Here is a 26,542-nt window from a genome sequence, read left to right as displayed (position 1 = left end):
ACACCGATTAATGAAAATGACGCTGCTACCTGCATATAGGTTACCTTAACACCTAGTGTGATGAACCGAGTCATCTTTATGGATGTTGAACCCGTTAGTGTAAGTTTACCTCTACTGTGCAGATGTAATCCTTCAAAGGATACAGTATTCACTTGTACATGAACTTCTTCACCGTAACGCAACATCGTCACACCTGTCACTGAGAGTCAGGTCATAATTGTGCTGACTCTTTTCGGATGAGTAGAAATCCTTTTTGTCTGTAATTAGATTTTTTTTACGCGTGGTTACTTAAAAATTAAACCAAGGTGGACGTGTATAACTCCTATCTATAGTATTAACGGAAATATAATGCCGCTACACGTAATTAAACGACTACAATAGGTAAAATACTCTTGAGCGGTCAACAGACTAGTTGTGCCAGGCGCTAGTTCTGTCTTGGATTGGTTTAACATTTAAGATAAATAAAGTACGGCAGAAATCTCACATTGAATTAAAGTGAAGATTTCGTAAGGAAAAAAAATCGTGGCAACGTTGTCATTATTTGTGAACCAGTCTGCGTTTTTTCCACCGTCACGTCACAGCTTAGGCGACAACTGCTTATTAACTGCTCGTTCGTTTATGACGGAATGATAGGGAGGGTGCGCGTTTCCTCCTGTTGGTGATAGGGGGGCGGTGTGGAGGTGATGGCGTGCTTCAACATGATTGATGCTTGTGGCTGTCACTGGAGGGTCAACTCTGTCAGGAATCCAGCCTCGGGGCCCTCTGTTGGGTCTCGTTACAGGATAATCTCTGTTTTGCAAGTCGTCTTCATCCATAAACATGGTTTAAGGTGTGGCCTCGGGAACACTCGCCGCCTAACCCTTGCTAAAGCCACTCCGCACGTCGCCCCTTGTTGTTCTGGTTCGTCTATGGCCAGGAGGTAATACTGGCTGCAATTAATAAGTTATGGGCAGAGTATATGCCATGCGGTTCGTGGAGACCGGGAGGAGTCTTAGAAAGTCAGCGAAGCTGTATTTGTATTGACTTGTGGGTATTGATGGTGTACCGAGGCGGAGTCGAAGCTTTATTTATTCAAGATTTATTTATATTAACAATAACTTGTTCTGCTTCTTACTCTCATAAGTTTGTGTAGTTAAGTTTTTAAGATCCGACACGTCCCCCCCCCCCTTCCCCCTATCATCATCCCCCTAGTATAACCAACGTGCTGCCCCCATCCCCCCTTTGGTGAAAGGTAAAACCCACTTGACCCCGACGCTTGACCCCATGCCACCGGCGTCGTGTCTTAGCCATGATCGCTCCTGGATGACAGCCAAGCAACAGTCCCGGTACTGTACATCCGAGCCTGGGGCTGGCCTGTAATTCAGGATGCATACCGGCTGGAAGCAAGATGTACGTGTGCGTGTAGAGGGAGAGGGGAGGCGGGCAGGTGGTTATGTGGTGGTGTGTGTAGTCGTGGTGTCAGAGGTCACCATGAACTAGGCTGAGTCTACCCCGAGTCTGGTCGCGATTCCCGGGCCGGTGGAAGTTGTTTGGACATATTTCCTAGCCCCCATTAGTCCCTGTTCACCTAGCAGTAAAGTAGGTACCTGTTGTAAGTCGAAAGTTGCGAATTCGTATTCAGGGACAAGTTGTTGGAGCTTCCAATAACTTGATGACATAAACCATTAACTCTACAGGCTTCTACGCCCTTAACTCATGAGACATAAAGGCAAGCATGAACTTAGCATGCTTCCCTGTTGGGCGCTGTAAACTCTTCTGCGCTTCACCTTACACAAGGATGTAGGGGAGTGTCCAATAAATAAAAAAAAAAAAAATCTGGTCGCGTCCTTGCCGGTACACCACCACCATACTGTAACCGTATGGTGCTCTGGCACGAAAATTTTTAAGGTTCCTAGACTTAGTATTGGAATGAATTGTATACATTTCTTGCACCAAAAGTACGGCTGTCGAGTTGATACAGCACTTGCCTCCTGTTCCTTGGGTCGGTGGTTCGGTTCCCGGGTGCTCTCTGTTTACCCAGCTGCAAATATTTACAATTTGGGTAAGTGAAGGCGGTCGAGTGTAGTTACCGATGATACTGCGTCCTTCTGTACCGAAGGCTTTATTATACAGTGTGTTGTACCCACACTGTCCCTATTGGGCAGTAATGCCTATGGGACCCATTTTCACCAGGACAACTTTGCCATAGAGAGACTATTGGGTATCATTCTATGGAAACTGGAGGACTACGTATACAGTACAGTATTTTCGTTTCAGTCACGACCCAGAGCATAAACTATAGGACGTGGTGAATGATTCGCTAACACATGGATGTTAATTCTTTTTCGTTGTCTTCAAAATGGGAACTTTAACGATACCTAGAAGCATGAGTAGTTAATAACCAGTATCTCATTTATAGTATTAACCTCTAACATGATACTAATACGGGGAATAGCATGTGTGTTCCTCCTGTTGATGTCCGTGTGAGTGTGTATAACTTGTTGAAGGATGAAAGTGTATGTTTACAAATTGTGAAGGAGATTTTGTTGTAAATGTTGTGTTGTATATGGATAAAGTTTTTATACAGTTAATATTAGGGCGTGTGTGTGTGTGTGTGTGTGTGTGTGTGTGTGTGTTCAAAGATTGAAAAAAGGTGAATATGCAGGAAGTTGTGAGGTGGAGCTTGTCAGGCAACTGGATATCACCATTATGAAAGTCGCTACTGACGTTTTAGTAACTCAAGTTTCTCAACACTTCTTTCGACGCATGAGTTATGAGAAGATAGTTTTTATGTGGTTTACCTTTCGTCTGGACTTTTATTTATATTTAAAAGGTTTGGTTTCAGGACAGAGATGAGGTAACTTTAATGTGAGAACTATTGTTTATTTTTTTGTGTGCATTGCTTTATATGTATAACGTGTTGGAGAGGTTGAACCGTGGTGGCGACAGCTATGATAATCTTTTTTTCACCATTACAGGCCGCTCACCAAGAGAACAAGGTAGGCTGTGACTATGGCGCGGAGACCCACCAGTCTCCTCCTCACCTTGTTTAGTCGGACGAGAGATTTAATCCCTTTAGTATTTAGTTAGTATTAACACTAGGCGGGGCTACGGGGGCAGCCGGACCCTCACGCCTTCATGCACTTCTAAATCCAGACACACACTGACCTCATATATATATATATATATATATATATATATATTCGTATTCTGAAATTTCCGTTATATCCCTTCATAGTATTGAGAAACATCAAATTCCCTCGACACTCGTAACAATATTATTTATTAAATAATCTATTAATGTTTTTAAAGACAAAACGCTGAGTGTCTTATGATTGAGGCACAACTTAAGCTTTTGAAATAATACAAAATCGACCATCTCACTTAATGAGAAATAACCCAACTTTGATTAATTGATGAGTAACCTTTTTTTCGGTGATTATTTTAATGGGGACTTGACGAGTCCAGCTCACTCGGTCCTCATGTGTGTACAGTAGGTCCAGGTAGGATAAGTCTCACCAGCACCATCCTTTTGTCAGGCCACTGCTTGAAATTTTTTATGTGGAGTGACTGGTTTATACTGTAGGTTAAGTGAACCCCAGTCCTGAGATCCTAAGGTCAGATTTGATTAGTTTGGGACTTTTTAGCACTGGGCTCATTTGGTCAGTTGGCGAGGTAGTGTTGTCTGGTGGAGGGAGTTGTGTGGTGGCGGGGGAGGTTGCTGGTGCTGCCTCCCTCCTAATATAAACAACAGTTGCATGGGGATATAAAGGGCTGTGTGCCCCTCAGTCACCGACGTCTTAAGTATGTAGCAGTGCGATTGTCTCGGTGCAGTGTGTGTGTGTGTGTGTGTGTGTGTTTGTGTGTTTCCAATGACCTCTGTTATTGTTGAGCAGTGTAATTGCTAAGTTTAACAGTGAGAAAGTTTGAGTGTCTTGTTTCTAGCAACTCATCCTTGTGATCTTCTGTTTCCGGTTACGCGGATACAATTAGCTGTATTGCAGTAAGGTGTCGGGCGAGTGCGGTTATTAACATTTTCTGGCACCCTATTTCACACTAAGGGTCACTTTAACTGTTTTGGGCTCGATGGAGAACTTTCCCACCATGTAATGACAACTTTGTGTTATAAACGGGATTTATAACCGTATCCATACAGTGTGTAAAGAACAGCTAATAATTCTGTGTGGATGCCCGTTTTTTGTGTTCATCATCTGCCTATGACCTATGTTAACACGTGTCGACTAGTTGGAACATTTATCTGGTTTCTATAATATGTTCATCCCTACGGAATAGTTTGAAAACTCTTTTGTCAATTGACCTGGACCTCCGCCCGTTGGTTATTTCGACTTTAGTTCATCCTGTATCCTGAAAAAGTATTTTACGATTGAACGGGAGAGGAAATTTTGTTGTAGGTTTTTATTATGTATGAAAGAAGTGACCTTTCCGTTTGTTTGAAGAAGGCGTTATTGGTCTGAACAAGTGTGTAACAATAGTGTAGACTTGTGATCCCTCCCTGGTGCGTCTCCACAGGCTCTTGACAAGTTAGTTGACAATACAGTACATACACCACAAGTTAGTTGACAATACAGTACATACACCACAAGTTAGTTGACAATACAGTACATACACCACAAGTTAGTTGACAATACAGTACATACACCACAAGTTAGTTGACAATACAGTACATACAACACAAGTTAGTTGACAATACAGTACATACACCACAAGTTAGTTGACAATACAGTACATACACCACAAGTTAGTTGACAATACAGTACATACACCACAAGTTAGTTGACAATACAGTACATACACCACAAGTTAGTTGACAATACAGTACATACAACACAAGTTAGTTTACAAATACAGTACATACAACACAAGTTAGTTTACAAATACAGTACATACAACACAAGTTAGTTTACAAATACAGTACATACAACACAAGTTAGTTTACAAATTCAGTACATACACCACAAGTTAGTTTACAATACAGTACATACACCACAAGTTAGTTTACAAATTCAGTACATACACCACAAGTTAGTTTACAAATACAGTACATACAACACAAGTTAGTTTCAGGAATGTCAGGTGTACATAGTTGAAGATTCATTAACTAGATTCTGTTTCTTTTAGTTCGGTTAATTTTATGACCCATTGGATTTTACTGTATAAGGAATTGTGCCTGGTCAAGAACACAAGTTTAAGGAAAGCTTCTTTTGTTTGGGAAGCCTCAAATATACTGTAGGTAAACATTGGTGCCTAGTATGGACCAGTAAGCCTGCTGTCGTTTCCTTCTTGCTTGTGTTTTTATATAAGACTGTGTGAAAGTGGAGTACTGTACTATAGTGTCTGATGTAAAGGTGGCGACCAGTTTTACTTTTACAACTTTCAAGATTATTCCAAATTATCCAAACTGTTTACTAGTCAGCAGGCTTGTGTAACAGTATGTTTGTAATGCTGGATTGGTAAACGACATTCTCGATGCTTTCAGTGATAAAGATTGTGAGTATACTTTTTGTGAGAAACTGTGCAAGAAGTTGTTGGTTTAAATGGAACTGTAGGGCGTGTGGCCGTGTCACCTGGATAGAAAGGTGTCCCTTCACTTCGGTATCGTTACCTGCCAAGAACAGCGATTCGAGTCTTAAACGCCCAGGGTAGCCTAGCTCTTCAAGGGACCGTGTGCAACTTATACGACTCAGCGGGACACTTAAGATAATGGTGTTCTTGCTGGGTGATATAGAGAGCAGTGGATCGTAACTACCATATGTTACCAACACTTTTACTGGTTACTACATCGCCTGACACAAACTTTAAAAGAGTTCAGTTTAGGGGTGTTTTTAAATTCCTCTTGGCCGCCTGTCACTTGGTGCTTGTGGTGTAAAGATGGGCGTGGTACTTGATATACCTGGCTAAGTACTTTAAGTGTGGCAGATGTGTGGGTACTTAGTGTTGAGAGCCTGTCTTGGCTGAATACAACCGCCATCCACCACTTTATCTTGCTGCGACAAGAGCACAAAGGCCATGGTGGATGACCGACTGCTTTACTATGGTCACCAGTACCCGTGGTGGTCGTATGCTGGGAGTCCAGGCGTGTTTGTTAGTGTGGGTCGGGGGGTTGACTGGTACAGCATTAGCCCACTAGGACTACGGGGTTGATTGGTTGTTTTGATCTTGTCTCTCTACCGTGCATCATCTTACGTCGCTAGCTGTCCCGCCAGCCGATGGTATGGGACATACCGATACATTTTACGAGTGCTTTTTTTTTTTTTTTTTTCAAATGAGGTGGTCTAGTAATGTTACTAACATTAAATTTATGTAGAGGTAGGTGAAGAAGACCTAGCTAGGTTCTATGTGCTCTGCGGCTCACTTAATGAGATTATAAGGTGGCGTCACGTGTTTAACCTTCATGTAAGCTGTAGCCTGTAGGACTTCCCTAGTTTGTATTTGCTACAAAATGCTTACATGTGTCTATGCTAAGACGTTGTCATATACCGTAATACACGACAGTGGAGGTGGGCTAAATAGAAATTAGGGAGTTTGTGGGATTCACCCAGTTGATGACATTGTTAATCATTATTAAACCAGGACAAGTTATTCAGGTAAACGAAGTGAACATAACGTTGTCTCTGGGTGGGGTGTAGGTGGTAAATTTTTGTGCGTTGGGAAATTATGGTAATAAGTGAGTTTAATGACGATAGCCAGATTTTAAACGCGATTCCATGTTTCGAAATTCCGCGCTCTGATTGTTTACTGGCGACCTAGTTGCGTTGGTTGTTCGCTTACCTTTGTATTTTGTATTGAAAGATGCTTTGTAATTTGGTTTATTTTTCTAGTGTTGGAAATGGATATATGAAGAATAAGATACTAATGCCATTTACTGAAATTTTTATTTGTTATAAGTTGAAGGTGAAGATACTAGCAGGCGATGCTGTGCTTGCGTGGAGGAGGAAGCAGTCAAGTGATACATCAGCCTGAGGACAGGTGCTGGCTGGGCCGTGTGTGGTAGTCTCTTGATTCTGTTTATGGTGACCGCGGCATTAGTCAGGCCAGACCATCCTTCATGTTGCCAAAATGGTGGGCGGCACCCATTGGCGTCCAGCACAAATGACCTCTTAACCACCTCGCCCGATATCCAACTCATCATTACACCATTACTTGCCGCGAGTTGAGAAGCGTGTTAGCGCCTGCCCTGTCTGGCCCTGGGTGATGCCTGTGATGTATTGGGAGGGTTCAATGGTGGTGAAAGTTAAGTTAGCTAGTGTTGAAAGGATTTTTAGTGTGTTAAAGTATATATCACAAGGAATCACTTTTAAATTGTTATTGATTCGGAACCAAGATTTAAATGTCTTTGAGAAGCCACACTGTATAGTATGTGGCACCAGGCGTCCAGGATGTAATGAACAAAGTCTGACTGTGATATTATGAGTAAGTGGTAGGAGGAAGCAGGTGTTCATACCAGCACCACCAGAGTGTTGCACCTCCTGCTAGTTTGACCCATCACCACCAACAGTGTCATTCCCCATTAAAAAAAAATAGTCATGGTTACAGCTAGATATCCTGTGTAGCCTACTGGTGGGAGGTAGGTTAGTCGCTGCCGATCTCCCGTCCCCCCAACTTAACTCACCAGTTTCGGCCTTGTAAAACACACACACACACACACACACACACACACACACACACACACACACACACCTTTTCCATCGTAAACTTAGAGAAAATGAGTACGGTTAGTGTTCGGTTGTGGTAGAGAGAGCAAGGGATGGGTGGTGATGTAGAGGTTAAGAGGGTGTCCTGGTATTGGGACTAACACTGGTTTCTGTGACTATCTGTAGAGGTAAAGATACGTGCGTGGTGTGCTGCTCTGCTCAGGTTAGCGCAAGTCTGCAGCGAGAGGTCTGCGACAATTTTAATGCACAACTGCAGTTTATATTTTCTCTATCGGGTTGAGCCAGGACACTGGAAATCCTTTCTCCAATTTCTTCCTGCTTGTCTCCCATATTTTGATATATTCTGCAAAAAACGCCCTTGTTTAATATAGAGTTTCGGCTATGGGTCGCGTGAAAACTAGAGACATAAATTAACTTTTGACATAACACTGAACTTGTTAAATGGCATTACACTAATTTGGTCTCGAGTATTATGACCCAAATATTTACCCCCATAAGAACTTTACAAGCCCCGTCGACTCCATGGCCCACACTTGTCCTGGTAACCCGAGTGAAGTTGGTAATTGAATGTCCTTGTGTACTGTATACAATACTGATCATTACAAAGGTTTTTAAAGTAAATTTTAAAGTTTATTGGTTGTTTAAATATCAGGATACCAATTATGTAATAAAAATCTGATAGTATCACGGTAACACTTAGACAAGATTTTATCAATTATGGACAAAACAATATTTATGCTTTGCAAACAATGGCCATATTAACCAATTTAATTAATTTAAAAAGTATGCTGTTGCTGAACAAAATCCAGAAAATATTAATTAACGAGTATAAGGATTAACACTACAGCAAATCTAATGCCGTAATTATGACTTAATGTGCTCAATGGCAGGACTGTGCAGTATTTAATCCACACTCCGTAGGAGGCCAATTATAATTATTGATGGAGTAACCTTATGGGTATGTTTTAAATTTAAAGTCTTCCATGCTCGGAAAAAGGTTAACGTGTTTTCTTAATGTAGAAGATTACAGTTGGGTCAGTGTAGCGAAGTTCAGGTGAGTGTGTGGGCTTTGCACTGGTAGGATGAAGGGTAGGGATTGTCACACGGCCCAGGGTTGATGAACACCGTAAGTGAGCTGTGTTGACCTAAGACTTCAACACAGCTGCTTTAGCCTCTCCCTTGCATGGTAGTGGGTATATAGGACGAAGGTTTTGTCCTGCACTCGGGGCGACACTTATGAGTAGGGATACTCTTCCCCCCATTGCTTTATTTAGTGTGGAAACTCGTAGTAGTTTGCTCCTTGTGGGGGTGACGGTACACAAGAGATAGAGGGGAGTACTGTTGTCTTGGGGGAGGCGATGTGTTGTGTAGGTAGGCGGAGCGAATAACCCATTCTAAAGTGATGTTCTTAATTGAGCGACACCATGGACCATCAAGGGCGTTCAGTGAGTCGTCACCTTGTTAGTCTGCTCTGGTGAGATGGATACGTCTGGAAAACTCAGATACTGGAGAAGTTGAGCCTCCCATGTTGAGTAGACGTGTAGAAATGTCCGTTTACCAGGAAATTATGTAACCTTGCAGTTTCTCACGAAGGACCTGAACTTTCTAATTGATGCTACAGCTGTGGGCCGCCGGGGTTGGCGTATCAGTTGTTTCCCGAGCCATCTGCCGCGCCCCAACACCCAAGTACCACCCTTCATGTGTAGATCTTGAGTGTTGGAATGAATATCATTATCTTACAGTTGCCAACACAAATTACTTCTAAAAGATTGCTTCCCGAGCTTGCCTTGTGCACCCGTCAAAGTAAATGGATTGTTGATACGTGGTGAGGTGATGTAGCAATCAAGCGGAGGGAGGTAATGATCAGTGTCAATAGATAAGCGCTGAGGGCTTGGAAAAAGTTTAGTGCAGTGTAGTGTTGTGTTGCATCAGAGCCGCAACTACCTGTGAGCGGTGACTGCCGGAGGGGGGAGATCATGACCCAAGATCGTTCGGGTCACTCCCTCCCTACCAGCTGGTGGGGCACATGTTATAACCCACTCACACTACCTTGGTCTGGTCATGCCCTAGAAAACGGCTGTGCATGGGTAATAACTTGAGTGAAGGGAAGGTGTCTTGTACCAAGTAAAGACAAGACCACAGGGTAACCATATGCCTCTCTGTTTCAGCTTGTTTGACAGATGGTTGGGGAGGAGCCATCGCCAAACTCAAGGTTATCACTGAACTCAAACCTACATTTCTCTCTAATTGATGGCTTATCTGTGTGTTGGCCTCGTGTATCTCTCTCTCCCCGCAAGAGGTTGCGAAAATGAGCGACGGAACAGGTTAGGTTGATTGTGTGAGCTGAGGAGAGGACCTCACTGGGTGCTTTCTTCAGGGTGTAAGTTGAGAAAAAGTGTACGATGGCTGACGGGATTTAAGAGCCACTACAGAAAAAGAAACATTAAATTTAACAAATAGAGTAATATTTCTCCATGACTTCACGAAGCTTAAAACTGGTCTTGATCCTCGAAAGATGGCGTCAAAAGGTGGATGGTGCTCTCGAAGAGGGACTAAATAAGGGTCATTTGAGTTAAGTTTTACTATTCTATTAAGATAGTCAGGACATTAAAATTGGCGATTGGAATAATTAATAGTTTTTTATGTAATATGGAATGTAGTAGCGGGCCAAGTAAATGTTCAAATGTAAACAGTGGAAAGGGAGGTGAAGTAGCGAGTGATGGCGCCTGTTAGGAGGCCACGCAGGTACACAACTCGCAAAAAGTTGACGCTGCTGATGGGAAAATGAAGAACCTAACTGAAAAAACAACTCATAATTGGCATTTTAAAATGTCGGAGGGGAGTAGATGGTGATATGATTTGCTAATCTGGTTAAGTGTACAGTAGGTGGGGAGGGAATCGGGGGTGGGGGGGTCGGCACCAAGCACAATGTTGCGATGGTTTTTCATTACGTTTTGCGCTTGTGAGTGCGGGAATTTTGTAGATACAATTTTTAAGTGGATTGCTTCTTTTTTTAAATCGCGTATCATTATCAAAGGTCACGGCGAACTTAATGTGTTCTCAGGGGTTAAAAGTGTATAGTAGTTTATCATGCGACGTATGCACTGTACCTTTAGCAACTGTTTGATAACCAAGAAGCGGGTTTTTGTACCAACCTAATGTTGTCAGCTTTAGCTTAATTGAAAGGAAGTGTATCGTTTAAATAATCGTGACTGTTTGGTAAACTTGACGTAAAGTTATTGTCGGCCATGTACAGCATTGGCATTCTCAGGAGTGTTCTTAAACTAAGGAACCGATTTTTTCCCCAAATCTCAAGACGACGAGTAAGAGAGTAGGTACTTTTTAGGTAATGAGTTTGTTAAATTTTATAGTGATGCGGGTGTAGATAGTAAGTAGGTAACAGTAGAGGGGTTGTAAAGGGGAGGTGGTGATGTGTAGTATTAGTGCGGTGGTGAGAGAGGTAGGAGGAGGGGAGGTACTCAGGTCTGGCTGGCTGGCTGGGACACTTACCACCTCCGTCAGTACGTGCAAGTGTGTGATAAAGCACACTGCGTGATTGCTCTTACTATACCACTTCATCACTAGCACTCAACCACCATTACAACTCCACCACCAGTCACCACTACCACTCCACCACCAGTCACCACTACCACTCCACCATCAGTCACCACTACCACTCCACCACCAGTCACCACTACCACCACTCACCAGTCATCCCTATCACAGCAACACCACTTTCACATCACCACCACTTATTACTACAATCTCACTATTACCACTGCACCACCACTTATTACTACCATCAGTCTCACTACCACCCCACCAATAAGTCACCACTACCACTACCACCACCAGTCACCATTACCACCACTTGACCGCAACTGTATTCTAGCCTTTTTGATCAGTGCCGCCCGGCTTGCTCTACTTGTGAAAGTCCCAGCCAGCTAAGTTTAGGAAACCCAACAAGCTGTAGCGAGTACCAGTAGAGGTTCACACTGCCTTGGGACAACAATATCAGCTCTCCATCATATTAACGACTCCCTCATCTTTCACCCAGCACATGGCATTAAAAGGATGGCGAATGCTAGTGTGGGTAGCATTTGGAGACAAAATATTATTGTTGATCAAGAGTTGGTTTAACATTTGGGAGATGGTTGTGAAAATGGAACAATATGTGGCTGGTGGCCCGGGCAGGTTTAGTGGTAAATTGGTTGCGCCTCTGGCGAGATGAGGTGTGATAATGGCCAACCTGTGTTCGACTAATGAACAACACACTTCCAGCTCTTGCTCCTCTGCTACCCCCACGATGGCCATATCATTCGAGAAGCTTGGTGAAGGCTGCAGCTATGCTGTCCTGTTGGATATAAAATGTTACATGGGAAACCTCCATAATTAAATTTAACATTCCCACACATATTAGGGGTGGCCGGATAAAACCCCAACAGACAAAACCCCAGTCTCATATATGAAATAAAACGCTTATGTTTAGGTTAGGTTAGTGTTGACAAATGACAACCCCGTTGGGGTTTTGTCATGGAACCGTATTAGGATGGCCGCTGGTTTGATACTTTGATGAATAGTCTATCATTTTGTCTTTCTAACTTGACTCTGTTTAGAATATACCATACAGTACAGTCTCTGCTAGAGACTTGCAACTCATGTGCTACACCTGTAGTAAGGTTATAAGTAAATACTCTACCACCACAGTTGGCCATACATCCTTTGGGAGGGGAGGGGAGGGGCACTTGTGGCACCTGTGACTTCTCTAAAATATTGGAACTTAAATTCTATCTGTTTACCACAAAATTTTGTAATATTTATTTATATTTTTTGGATGAAGGGGAGGTTTTAGTATTTGAAATAACTACAAAATAGAGGGAGATCATTAAGATAAGAAGAACTGATAATGTGGCTTTGGTGATAGTCGGGGCAAGGATACTTCAGTTAGTTAAGGGTCAGAAGATGGTGACAGTAGTACTGTAACAGCAATGGACGTAAAAAGTTTATGGTTGTTACCACCATCTGATTATCATTAATTTGCTATGCACAGCCAGTGGTGGGTGAGTAATGAAGCAACTGTAATAGATTACAGTAATGAAGTAGTTTTTTGGCATACCTTTACTGTAATCTTGTTATATCTAATTACTTTTATGAGTGATTACTTTCACTTGTAATTACAATTAATAGAATTTTATAAAAACCGGAGAGTCCCGGTCATGTGGACTTGGGGAGTCATTTCCTGGCAAATGCCAGCAAAGGTGCTCGATGGGAAAAGCTCTGCACCTGAAGGTAGACTTTTTAAATTTTGAACTGCCGTAGCAGTACTTGGTCACTAGTGGTTTTAATCTTAACTTATTTTTTTATCAGTTATAACTTCATATATACATTTTTAGGCTTCAAATGGCCGCTGGCCGTGACACCAGATATTCTATCTAGTCAATCAACCTATTTTTTTTTTTTTATGCGCCAGTGCTCTATTATAAAGTTCCATCATTAATGTTTTAGACTTTGACCTCTTAAAGTTTTTATTAAGAAAATTGGTAGAAAGCATACATTAGTATTAAGCAGGCTTATTTTGGTGTACAGCAACACCTGTCAGTGTAAACACTAAATTAAATAGAGTTTTTAGTCATTTGTACGTGTCGGGCACCACAGGTTTATGTAGATACAGTACTTAATGTGTACAGTATACAATCACTTATACTGTACTCTGCAGGCTGCTACAGGTTTGTGTACACATGTTATGTGTTACAGTATATTACTTTATAATGTTGTGCATACTGTACTGAACTGAGACAGACTTGTTTTAGCACTGCAGTAGTTACAGTGTAGCTCCTCTCCTGTAAATGATATTTTGCAAGAGCCTTACTTGATTCTATCGTACGACTTCTTCAATATACTGTACTGTCATACACTTCCCCATTTTGTAATTTAGTAGTTTCCATTACCCATAGTACTTCAGTGTTTGTTTGCATCCCCAGTTGTATGATACATGTTGAGACTTGTACATAGCCAAAAGGTATTGGATAGTAACCATACTAATATTATGTAAATAGATCAAGCAAGTAACCAAAATACAGTACTGTTTTTAATATATTAAAGAGTATTGAACACTAGCCTTACATATTAATGTAACCTCTGTTCTCAGTTTTTATTAAAAAAATCTTCATTTCTTTTCTGGGTATTTAAATGACTGACCTGCATGTTGAACTGCAGTTATAATAGGGGAGTGAAGGTGCTACATGCTAACAAAGCCAAGGTTGTTAAAGGTAAATTTTTATCTTAATTGATAAGAGGTATTTTCTCATCTCTTCTGTTGCTGGTGTTGCCTCCTGCTGTTGGTGCTGCTGCTGTGTTTCTGGCTGACGCAAGTGCAGAACATTGCGGTAAGGAACGGTCTGCTTACTAACCACCGCCTGTCGCCCGCTCTCACGTGTGTGTGTGTGTTGCGCTTTGATCTGCCCTTTGCTCAATGCCCATTTTGTAGGGTTGGCAAGTGTGTACGGTGGACCTTCAGTGGTAGGTAGTCTATGGGCGCTGTTAATATCTCATGCTTATATAATATGCCTCTTGTAGTTCTTATTTTACGGGTGTATTTTTACTCAGAAACTTGCACCATATCTTGTTGGATATTGTCACACATGTGGGCAACGTGTTCCCTCACTCACAACCACTGTTGTTTGTGTGTTCCATACTTTCACCACCACCACCTCTACTACTACTACTACTACTACTACTACTACCCATCATTATTGTTGATACGTTAGCACCACACTCACGATAACTTTGAGTGCCGCCAATCTGTACCTAATCTCCACCTATTGCTATATGCACCTCTAACCAACATATTATCCCACCACCACACAACAGTCTTAGTACCATTATCACTCTATCATTGCTAGTATTGTATTGTACTGCCACTACCATAACACAATAAGTATATCACCGCTCCATCACTGTACCATCACTGCTGTTACTCCTGTACCACCAGCAATCCACCCCTCCTGGTACTCTTTCCACTCCAACACTTATTACCTACTCTACATCACTACTACTATACGGTGTTACATTTCCATAGAACTAAATGGGGTAGAGTTAAGAGTGAGCTAGGATTAGAAAATAAGAGAATAAATTTATTTATAGTTTGGGAAAAAAATAGTTTTATTTCCTAACCCTATCCTTAGTCAAATCTTAACCCTAATATCCTGTATAAATAAAAGATTTATCTTGTTCTCAATTCTAAGCAACTTCTAACCCAACCCTGTTTTGTTCTATAGTATTTAGATGGAGCACTATAGGTAACCACTAAAGAACACCCTGTAGATACCTTGTACCTATTCACCGCAGCACTACCAGATCCCTAATCATCATCCAGAGCATGTATTATACACCTCCGTCACATTTCGCTGGTGAATTCGGTTATATTATTATTTTTGTTTTGTTTGAGTTTTTAATACAAGTATGTAGTGTCTAGTTGAGAAGAATCTCGGCTGTAATCAGTGCTGGATTAACCATGAGGCACTTGAGGCACTAGCCTCAGGCCCCCCGACTTTAAGGGGCCCCCAAATCCAAAAATTCTCGAAGTTGAAGCGTATTAAACATGAACTTCGTTCAACGATGTCCAAGTAACGTCTCAATTTTCTGTCTCTTATGAACATTAAATGTGTTATTTTGCAGAAGCTTAATATTGATGAAATCACTGATAAATTTGGGTATTTTTGTTCTTGTTATTTATATATACCTTGAGGGTAGGGGGCCCCAAGTTGATCTGTGCCTCAGGCCCCTATTAAGCTTAATCCGGCCCTGGCTGTAATGACTTTATCATTTTGGCTTTTGGCATTCGTATTTTTTCTGGATTTCTCGATGTAAGGGGAATGCTGTATGTTTTTAGTACTGTAGTTAGAACAGGGTTCCCCCTGGCAATGAGAAACGATATGCCCCCTTTTTGGATCAGGAAACAGTAAGTAATGTTTTTATTGGATCAAAAATTTTAAAACATTTTAAAAGGCAGAAAAGATGAAAATTTATTACGTGTTGGATTAATTTTCATGGAAGTGGCTGTCTTTTGTCATTCCAATTATAATGATTGTAATAACCTTGTACTGTACAGTACAGTACTCTAATACAGTACATTTTACTGAAAGAAAATTGGATTTACTACCTGTTCATTTATATATAAAAAGAACTAAAATAAAGTTTTCATGAACTGGTCAGTTCTGTCTGTTGCATTGTGTACCCACCTTTCTGAAATACAGGTGCTTGGCTCTACTGTACTTGGTTTTTGTGAATCTGTCAAGTACAGTACAGTAGTTTTAATTTGATTTAATTTTGCCACTACCATCATCTAGCTTATTGTGCACCCCCACACTCTTTATGTGAATGGTAGTGCAGAGGGATTACAGAGTATTGGTCACAAAGGGTCTATATAACTAATCCCAGTGTGTGTGGGAGGGGGGGGTTCACTAGTTAATGAAAAATTCTGGACAAGCAGTTGTCATTTTACCTGTACTGTAGTTACTACACAGTACTTCACAGAAAAGGTTTCTTTATGGGAAAGAGGTAGCTTCCAATTGCCTTTAAGTTTTATTTAACTAGTCTAGAAAAAAATATTTTGGGGTAAAGAAAAGTCGGTTTTTTTCAACAAAGACCACAGTGGGAACCCTGGACAGAACATTTTGAACCCCTATTTTCAGTTTGTTTTCACAGTTTGACTTTCTGTGGTATGCTTGTACTGTAGTTGGTTTGATCTCGTATCTAATTAATAATGATGTAATTTACTGGAAGACTAGAACTCTACACTGTGGGGAAACATATATTTCAGCTAGGGCTCACTGGTACTATTTTCTCTTAACACGGTCATCAGCATGGTACGGTACTTTTTGAGAAGGTGTTAAATGCATAAGTTTTCAAGGCATTTGCTTCTGTATATAGAAAAGTACAGGTTATGCATTTAATATATACCTGTACATGCCTGTATAATACTGTGTTGGTTTATGCTGTGATGGTAAATCTTGCCATTTTACATGGAAGTACTGTACTGTACATAAAGTATTACCAGGCAGCTATCATGGATGATGGCTTTGGGGGGGGGGGTGACACATGCATGTCTGAATTAAATAACAGCATGATTTTTATGGCTTGGAACTGTGTGCACTACACTAATTTTATTAATTCAACAGTTTTGAATTTTATTCAATAAGGAGGTTTGTAGCCAATAAAGTTAAGTAACTAGCATCAGCAGGTGACCTGTGCTGGCAACTAGTAGAGACTGCATTGTCTTGCCAGTGTCAGTAGACATACACATGGGTCAGCAGCCTCTGCCAGCAATTATAGCTTTGGGCTAATTAAAAGGCTGTTAGTTTGTGTAAACTACCATAATATTTATGGAATTTTAGGGGTGAAGTTACTATTGATTATCAGACTGTAGTGTAGTGCTGTCTGGGTGGATTTATGTTTACAGTACTCTAGCAGAAAAAATAACTTAATTATGTTAGATATTTCAGGTAGATTAGAATTATCATGCTGGTCGTAATAGGTAGAATGGAAAATCCTGAAGAATAGCTAACCGGTAACCACTAAATGTGGAGGACCTGATAAGTCATGATGCAGAACCATTGTGGTCTTGGAGAACAGTGTGGACAACTTTGTAAATATGCATTATTAAGGTATTGCTTTTCCATTGTTTATTTTGTATTTTTGGGTACAGACTATAAACCTGACAGGTGAGATAGTTCTCATATTTCTTTGTCTAGTGATAAAGTAAAATATGGGAATAGATTGTAACATAGGTATTTTTACAACAGGATTTTGTCAAGTTGTCTTCATAAATTAATTTTTTTAATAGTTTTCTGATGGATGTGCTAAAATTGAAGGCTACTTGAATTGTACTTTCATGCATATTAAATATTTTGTAATAACTTCAAATTAAGGTAACAGAATTTGTAGTTTTGCAAATTCCTACTATGTACAGTGTATATTTGTGGTAGGTATCATTGGCATTGAAATTTATGGGAAGTCTTTCTGGTAAGATGAAAGTTAATGTCAAATCTCCTGTACATTACATAAAGTACGGTACAGTACTGTATTCATTTCATTATTCACAAGTGCGGGAGTATTTGTTTGTAATGAAATTTTAATTTAAAATACACCAATTCTCATCTAGCTGTAGGGTTTTGACAATGTAATACTGTACTCCTGTTGCTAGGGTATCATTAGTTAAAAAAATAATAATAATATAAATAACTTTTAGCTGATAGACTTTTATTTTACAGGGAGAGCTCGAGGCACAGCTTCTGCAAGCAAACCCCATTCTTGAAGCATTTGGTAATGCCAAGACAGTAAAAAATGACAACTCTTCAAGATTTGTAAGTCCATTTAGGGAATAATTTTTTTTTTTGATAATGTTGATACAGTATTCACCTGTGAATTATCCAAAAATTATAAACTAATTGAATCCAAAATTTGCAGCATATAATTTAATTATGATGACACCATACTGTAGTGGGAGGAAATCCTGATTCATTCCTCTGTATCAAATTATTTATTTCACTCCATATTGGTGATATATACTGGACATGAAACATGTTAAGTAGAAATATCTCCTAAGGGATTCAGTGTTCTGTGATACTGTATCCATGTTAAGTACTGTATTTAGAGTAACACCCTTATTGATACTTCCAGGGTAAATTCATCCGCATCAACTTTGACAACTCTGGTTATATTGCCGGTGCCAATATTGAAACTTACCTGCTTGAAAAGTCCCGAGCCATTCGTCAGACATCTGATGAACGCACATTCCACATTTTCTACCAGTTGTTGGCGGGAGCTAACCAACAGCAGAGAAGTATGTTTACCTTTCCTTATCACTAAAACCAATTTATATAGCGAGTGGATGTAAGAAAACTTCATGAACATTAGTTTTGGATTCATTTAAATTTATGAAATTCTCTCATGAAATTCATAGACTCCTAAACTTGCAATAAGTAATTTTGTTTGTGAATCCATTTTTATCCTAAGCCAAATCAGTTGTTATAGGATTGTACAAGTTGAGTGCTCCTTAACCTGAGATTTATTTAATGTAAAGTCACCTCCAAGTGTTTTCTTGCCACATGAATAACAGAAGCACACGGGGGATGGGGGGGGACAACACACCTGGAGGCAACTTTACAGTGGTACCAAAGAGCTTTATAGAGAGTGGAGGAGGTGCTGTACATCAGAGTATAAATTAGAGTACTGTACTGTACAGTTGTATGCCACTTTACTAATGCTCATTATTCACATTGTTTTATACCCGTATACACTATTGTACAAGTGCTCATAACACTATAGAGGGGTGTTTGATGAATTTCGTTATGAAAACTGCAGCTCCTGTTGTGTCGGTAGGATTATCATAATCCTTCAACCATTGTTTTTGTTGTCTAACACAATTTTGTAAAGACAGATTTTTGAGCGATTGTACATTGAGGAAACTTACTTCTTGCATTCAGGTCACTACCAAATTTTTAATTTTAATCTCATTTGGCTAAAATTTAGCATATCTTTATATTTATTGTACAGTCAAGAACCACCACATCTTGCTGTTGTATTACTGTGTAAAGGTTTTAACATTTAATATTTTTCAATCCACAGAGGATTTTATACTGGAAGATCCTAAGCACTACAATTTCCTGACACGAGGGAAGATCCAGGTGCCAGGCATGGATGAGGTCGCTGAGTTCCAAGCCACTGTTAAAGCTATGCAGATCATGGGAATGAATAATGAAGATATCCAGTGTAAGTATATTTACATTCAGTGGCACCATTTGTTTAGATTAGAATATGTGAAATAAAATTCAAAACACTAATGAAAGTTGGTCCAGTAAGCCCCAGGGCTTAAGAATACTGCATATACAGAGCACTATTGACTAAGCTCTGCACTCGACCAGCTTCAGTTGATTAACTATAAGATTAGGCACCCATTCACAGCTTGGTCTACTGTTTGTGTACACACACACACACACACCCCCACCTAGATATTTATCTTGTAGAACCTCCTTTATCAGTTCCCAATCACTTTCTTCAGCTTTAATAACCTGATTTAGTAGCTTCAGACCTCTGTAGGTACCACTTGAAAGTGCATAGCCTATACCGTTGTAAGTACCTGTACGGTACTCCTGATCACTTTCTTCCTCTGGTTGTCTGGAACAGTACATTCCAACATGATTGCATTAGTGTTTATTCAGTCACCATTGACACGCCTACATTGCCTGATGCTTTCAGCATTTCATAACCCTCGATTTGTACACAGACATAACCACTTAGTTCACCACTCAATATGACAATCTTCCACCCAGCTCTTGACACAACAAGAATCAACTTGTCCCAGAACACTTCCTTCACTTCCTCATTTAGTCCAACTTGTGGGGCACATGCAGATGACAGTCATCAGATCCTTTCATACTACTGTAGCAGCTTCAGGAGCCCAAATTCCCACATTCACCTCTTAGCACTTTCTCCACCTTCCACTACCTGTTACAGATTCACTCTCCTTCCAGAATATCTGAAGCTATCATTCTTACCGGGAATCCTCCTTGCTGAGCCACCTTACCACCTCATTTCTTGCATGGAGCTTTGTATGGCTCAATGTCTCCACAATCTCACTGGCTTATCCACACATTATACCGATTTTCAGACAACTCCTTGAAGAGTGAATTCAGGGTAATTACTTCAGCTAAATCATCCAAACATTGATGGAAATTTGCTGCGTTCAAAAACTTTAATCAATGTCTTTCTGTACTTAATGTGTTTTATCTAATACTGTAGTAAAGTATTAAATAACAAATGTTTGTTGTGGGAAGAGAACAACTGATTATTTAATCTCGTGAATTAGGCGAGTTTAACCATTATTAAGATATAATACTATACTACTGGTAAGAGTGAATGAATTTTTCAGTGTTTTGTTCCATGTAGTACTTGATTACTAGACACTTGTTTTTATTGAGCTACAGAGACAAAAATGCCTGTTAGAGCTGTATTTTTGTAGTTACGTGTACTACAGCACAACTCAACACCGTACTTTCCAAGTGAAAACTCAGAAATGTTATGTTTCTTCATATTATCAATAAAAGTTTTTATAGAGTGAGGACAAAAATATGATTAGATAGGGAAGAATGCTATCCTCTGGGGGAGATTTCTTTTTTATAATCATTATTAAGTAAAAACAAGAAATTTATATAAATCTTAAGTTGGGGCTAATGCCATTATGGAATCTAAGGCATAGGTGATGTGCCCACAGATTCAGTTAAGTGATTAATAATGTAGTTTGTAATGTTGGATATCTTCCAACATCAACAAAATCTCCATTGTAGTTGTTGTTTCTTAACTTCTGTGAACACCCTACAGCTGTCTTCAGAACTGTGTCTGCTGTGCTAATGTTTGGTAACATGCAGTTCAAGCAGGAACGTAGCTCAGACCAGGCTACCCTCCCAGACAATACTGTCGCCCAGCAGGTACTGTATAGAGAATTTTTAAGTGAGAATAGCATCCAACAGATACACTGTAGATTAATGGCCTTAATTATTGAAACTTGAATGTCAAATTATTGTAACCATTTTTGTAAGGTTTTGAGACAAATTAACAGTTACAGGAAGTATTTTATTTTATTTATTTGTTTTAGGTGGCCCACCTATTAGGACTTAATGTGACTGACTTGGTGAGAGGATTCTTGAAGCCACGCATCAAAGTGGGTCGTGAGACTGTCACAAAAGCACAGAACAAAGAGCAGGTAAGGTCATTGTATCATGGACTTGTTGAAACATTTTAGTCAATTTTGTTTAGAGAAGAAATAAGTAGTAGAGTTTGTGCATGTCGAGAATTGTTTTCATAGCAACCATTCTTCTATTTAAATTCCTTTCAATTTATGTTTTTGAAAGTTAATTATTTTTTAATTATTCCTTAAAGTGTGAGTTTGCTGTAGAGGCCATCGCCAAGGCTTTGTATGAGCGTCTGTTCAAGTGGATTGTCATGCGGATCAACCGCTCGCTGGACCGCACCAAACGCCAAGGTGCATCCTTCATTGGCATCCTTGATATAGCTGGTTTTGAAATCTTTGCCATGAACAGGTTGGTACATTGTTGTCTTGTCTTACACTATTTCATTTACCAATTATATTGGTGACTGGTACCTAAAACTATTCAAGGCCTCAAACACTTTAGATTTTTATGAAAGTGGGATTCTCCTAAAATTTACCCAAAGTGTGTTACTATCTACAGGGAGAACAGAGAAAAAGAAGAGATGTAAGGAATGGTTGTTTATCATAGAATTCTTGGTACTAGAAGATGACATTCTATGTAACCATGTTAAGGTAGGAGATTTTGATACAAATATATTAACAGTTAATATTTGAACTGCAGCATCCCATGGAGAAAGTAATTGACAAAAATTTTAGCTCCATTTGGGTTCCATATCCAGGTATTAGTGTATTCAATGACTGTATAATTTGATCTGATTAAAAAATTACATATCAAGCATTGTAGAAGGGGATGTGTTTCAAAAGGTGTTTTGAATGTATCTTATTGTTTGTGCAAAATCTTTAAAAATAAGATTTTGGTTTACTTTTTTAGTAGTTTAATCACAATAAAGTATGTTATGTTACCCAGATAGTAAGATGTGTGTGTGTGTGTGTGTGTTGATACAGTATTTTAAATTGCAGCTTTGAGCAGCTCTGCATCAATTACACAAATGAGAAGTTACAGCAGTTGTTCAATCACACTATGTTCATCCTTGAACAAGAGGAATACCAGCGTGAAGGAATTGAGTGGAAGTTCATAGATTTTGGCCTAGATCTTCAACCCACCATTGACCTCATTGAGAAGGTGAGTTAGTTTTGGTGTACTACAATACAGGCATCCCCGCGTTACGGAAGGGTTCCGTCCCTGGAAAATTGACTGTATCGCGAAATTCCATAACGCAAAACCTATTTTCCCTTTGACTTCCATTAAAAAACTGGAGGTGCGTTCCTACGGAATTTTTTTCGGCCCCCAAAAAGTAATTCAAGCATTTTCGTGAACGAAAATAAACATTTATAAACACATACAATACAGTACAATAAATAATTTATGATATACATGTAATATGAAGAGAAATACAGTTGGAATAAATAAAAATATTGTACTGTACTCACCACAAAAGATGTTGACTGCTGCGTGAGGACAGGTGGTGCAAAGGGAGTTATTGAGAGGGAGGGGCACCACTATCTTCTGCCCTGCCCTGTAAATCATCATCTGCTTTAGGCTTTTCTCTGAGAGTGAATAACTCATCCAAAGTTGTTTGACGTTTACGGCTCACCTTCTCCTTGTACAGCTCAGTGTAGGAACCGAGAGCATTGTTAACTGCTCTTGCAGTCTTGATGTTCCTTTCATGGTTGGGGTCGTTATCAGCAAAGATTTGCAGACCTTCCTCTATTAGTGCAAACCCTTTAGACATATCCTTTGTTGTCAACTGAAGTGGGGTGGTGGAGATTCTATATCCTCTTCTTGTCCTGCAGCTCGCTCTTGTTCCAACATCATCAGATCTTCATTAGTCAAATCTTCTCTATGGGACTCTAGCAACTCAACCACATCATTTTCTATGACTTCTTCACAGCCGACATTATTTGCAAGTGTCACAATATCTTGTTGAACTTGCTATAGACTTTCAGCTTGTGAAAACCTTTAAATTCATGGACACACTCTGGCCATATGTTTTTCCATGAACCATTCATAGCTGAGGTTTTCACTTCATCCCATGACTGCTATATTATCCACAGCATCCAAGATGTTGAATTTTTTCCAGGAGTCCCTAATTGTACGTTTATCCTCCCCATCAATTGCTTTTATGAGCTGCAAAAAAGTTTTCCTTAGATAATATGCCTTAAGTTAGCTATCACACCTTGATCCATTGGCTGGAGCAAGGAAGTTGTGTTCTTGGGGATGTACTCCTCTCTCACATTATCAGAAAGATCATTTAAATTTGGTGCATTGTCTAAGAGGAGCAATGCTTTATTAGATATGTTTTGCCTGGCATTATATCTTTCTACAGCAGGGAAAAAAAATTTTGTGAACCAGTCTTGGAAAAGGGTCATAGTCATCCGAGCCTTCTTATTGGAACGCCAAATCACAGGTAGATTAGACTTGGCATAGCCCTTGAAAGCCCTTGGATTTTCTGAGTGATACACAAGTAGGGGCTTTAATTTCATGTCACCTGAGGCATTTCCTCCCAAAAGAAGTGTTAAAAGATCTTTGGATGTTTTAAAGCCTGGTGCTGATTTTTCTTCAGTGGAAATAAAAGTTCTAGCAGGCATGCGCTTCCAGAAAAGCCCAGTTTCATCAACATTGTACACTTGTTCTGGTGTGTAACCTCCTTCATCAATAATTTTCTTCAGCTCAGCAGGATATTTATTAGCAGTATCTGTATCAGCACTGGCAGCTTCACCGCTCATTTTTATGATGTGTAAATTAAGGCGCTTCTTAAACCTTTCAAACCAGTCTTCACTCGCCAGAAAAGGTTTAACTTCAGAAGATGCACCTTCCTCTTCCTGCAAATCATTATATAAACTTATGGCTTCTGTTGAATAACCATAGTGTTTAGTGGCACATTGTGTTTAGTCTGATCTTAATCCAGACTCTCAGGAGTCGTTCCATATTCAGCATCGCATCACTTCCATGAAAATACAAGGTTTGAGCAGTTAATGGAGTAGCTGTTTGAGCACTTGACCTAATGTTGTCCTTATTATCCCGGATTGTTCCCACTGTTGAAGTAGCAAGACCTAATGTTTTTGCAATCTGGCTATGTTTTTCTCCAGCATCAAACCTTCTTAAAATGTCAAGTTTAATATCCAATGTAATGCCTTTATGGCTTCTTTTTGCACTACTACGGTCACTTCCACTTGATGGCCTCTTTCCAGTCATCTTGAATAAGGGTAATGCACTGCACTGTACTGTACTTAATGTATGTTTGTAAAAGTTAAATCAAACTGCTGGGGCGAGAAACATACGCGCACACTGGATGTAATTAATGGAGTGATTCCTCGTGGCGACGCCACACTTGGCGGTAGCAAACACCAAGAAATCCACACCAAACATATTAGAATTTTTAAAAAAAAATTATAATTTTATATAGTGTTTTTTTTTTTATTAAAATTTACCCTAATTTCCGTAAGGGCAGATTTACGGGCCATAACGCGAAATCATTGGTCATAATTTACAAATTCTGTAAGGGCGAAATTCCATAACCCGAGCTTCCGTAACGCGGGGCATACCTGTATGTAACTCCTCGTCTATATTTCAGATCAGGAATGATGTCCTGCTGTGCCAATTGTATATATAGTAGTCTTTTGGAGAAAGATGTTCACTAATGTAATACCTATACAGTAAAGCCTCCGATAACAATGGTTCGACCAATAACTTTTTATATTTAAAACCCTAGTTAATTTAGGACCCAATTCAATTTACGTCCTTATTTCATTCATATTTACTACCAAAATATAATAAAAATGAAATAAAATTACATTTTCATATAAATAATAACTAAATCCCGATAGGTATTATAAAAAAAAAATTATGTAAAAAAAAAAATAAGAGCGCCTTGCTCAAAAAACTTGCCTTGCTAATGAGTGGTAAACAACAGATTTATAAGTTTCTTTTTTCCAGCCAATGGGTATCTTGGCCCTTTTGGATGAAGAGTGTTGGTTCCCCAAGGCTACTGACAAAACATTCATCGACAAGCTCAACACCTCTCACTCTGTCCACCCAAAGTTCTGCAAGTCAGAGTTTCGTGATAAAGCTGACTTTGCCATTGTCCATTATGCTGGCAAGGTAGATTACTCAGGACACCAGTGGCTGATGAAGAACATGGACCCCCTTAACGAAAACATTGTGTCATTGCTTCAGGCATCTCAGGATCCTTTTATGGTACAAATCTGGAAAGATGGTGAGCAGAATTTAATAAAGGCCAATGCAGTTTAAACAGCTGAAGGAATTACTGAATAGCTTTAATTAAATTCATGAAATTATTTGCAATTATAAGAAAAAGAAAATAATTTAGGATACAAAATTGTGTGTGCTTTAAATTGTTGCTTTAGGGTTTCCATTTACTGTATATGCTTGTATACAAAGTGAATTACCATATGAACATTATCAGATTTACAATAAAAAAAGGGAGTGCACTTTATTTGTCAGAATTTGTACTGTATGTGGTCTGCACTGAAATCAAAGGAGCATTTGAGAAATTAAAGTAAAGTACTTTATTTGATCTAGGGAAAGACTATTAATAAGTTTACATTTCTTCAAAAGAAATTGACAAGTAATGGATTATAAACAAAAGGCATGACCATTGATGTTTATCAAAAAATATTTTAAGATTTTTAGAACAAGCCACTAGTTTCCCTACAAATTTTCATATGCTAATTCAGGACCATAATATTCACAGCTGAGATTGTTGGAATGGCACAGCAGGCAATGGGAGACAGTCAGTTTGGCGCTCGCACCAGGAAAGGCATGTTCCGTACAGTGAGTCAGCTTTACAAGGAACAGCTGACAAAGCTCATGATGACCCTGCGAAACACCAACCCCAATTTTGTAAGATGTATAATTCCTAATCATGACAAGCGTGCTGGCAAGATTGATGCAGGCCTAGTACTTGATCAGCTGAGGTAATAATTTGCAAGGCGTAGAGAGCAGTGGCGAGAAGTAGTGTTGTATTTGAATATACAGATTGGTTAATTCACCCCCCCCCCTCAAAAAAAAAAATCCAATTATTATGTCAGAATTTAAACTTTTATTATATTAGGCAGCATTCCATTATAAACAGGTGATTGAAACACTGCTTATATTTTATACTGTGTAACCAAGAACCCAACATGTTCACTTGGCTAT

General features: G+C 39.5%; 1 protein-coding gene across 12 annotated transcripts in view; it reads left to right on the top strand.

Annotated features, from left to right (window-relative positions):
* LOC121855658 (myosin heavy chain, non-muscle-like) overlaps window positions 1–26,542 on the top strand; it is a 206,732-nt gene that overhangs the window by 164,158 nt on the left and 16,032 nt on the right. For 7 of the 12 annotated variants that reach the window (XM_042350728.1, XM_042350732.1, XM_042350724.1 and 4 more), the window contains 11 exons: window positions 2,958–2,978; window positions 14,030–14,038; window positions 17,924–18,016; window positions 18,333–18,495; window positions 19,281–19,424; window positions 21,033–21,139; window positions 21,307–21,414; window positions 21,591–21,751; window positions 22,342–22,504; window positions 25,319–25,598; window positions 26,097–26,319. In XM_042350728.1, coding sequence (XP_042206662.1) covers window positions 2,958–2,978; window positions 14,030–14,038; window positions 17,924–18,016; window positions 18,333–18,495; window positions 19,281–19,424; window positions 21,033–21,139; window positions 21,307–21,414; window positions 21,591–21,751; window positions 22,342–22,504; window positions 25,319–25,598; window positions 26,097–26,319 — 1,472 coding nt within the window. The remainder of the gene's footprint in view (window positions 1–2,957; window positions 2,979–14,029; window positions 14,039–17,923; window positions 18,017–18,332; window positions 18,496–19,280; window positions 19,425–21,032; window positions 21,140–21,306; window positions 21,415–21,590; window positions 21,752–22,341; window positions 22,505–25,318; window positions 25,599–26,096; window positions 26,320–26,542) is intronic. The other 5 variants (XM_042350730.1, XM_042350725.1, XM_042350731.1 and 2 more) reach the window with 3 other exon arrangements.

Source organism: Homarus americanus, unplaced genomic scaffold (assembly GCF_018991925.1).
Source record: "Homarus americanus isolate GMGI-L3 unplaced genomic scaffold, GMGI_Hamer_2.0 scaffold1438, whole genome shotgun sequence".
In the NCBI taxonomy this organism is placed as follows: domain Eukaryota; kingdom Metazoa; phylum Arthropoda; class Malacostraca; order Decapoda; family Nephropidae; genus Homarus; species Homarus americanus.
This window is presented reverse-complemented; position numbering and strand designations above follow the sequence as displayed.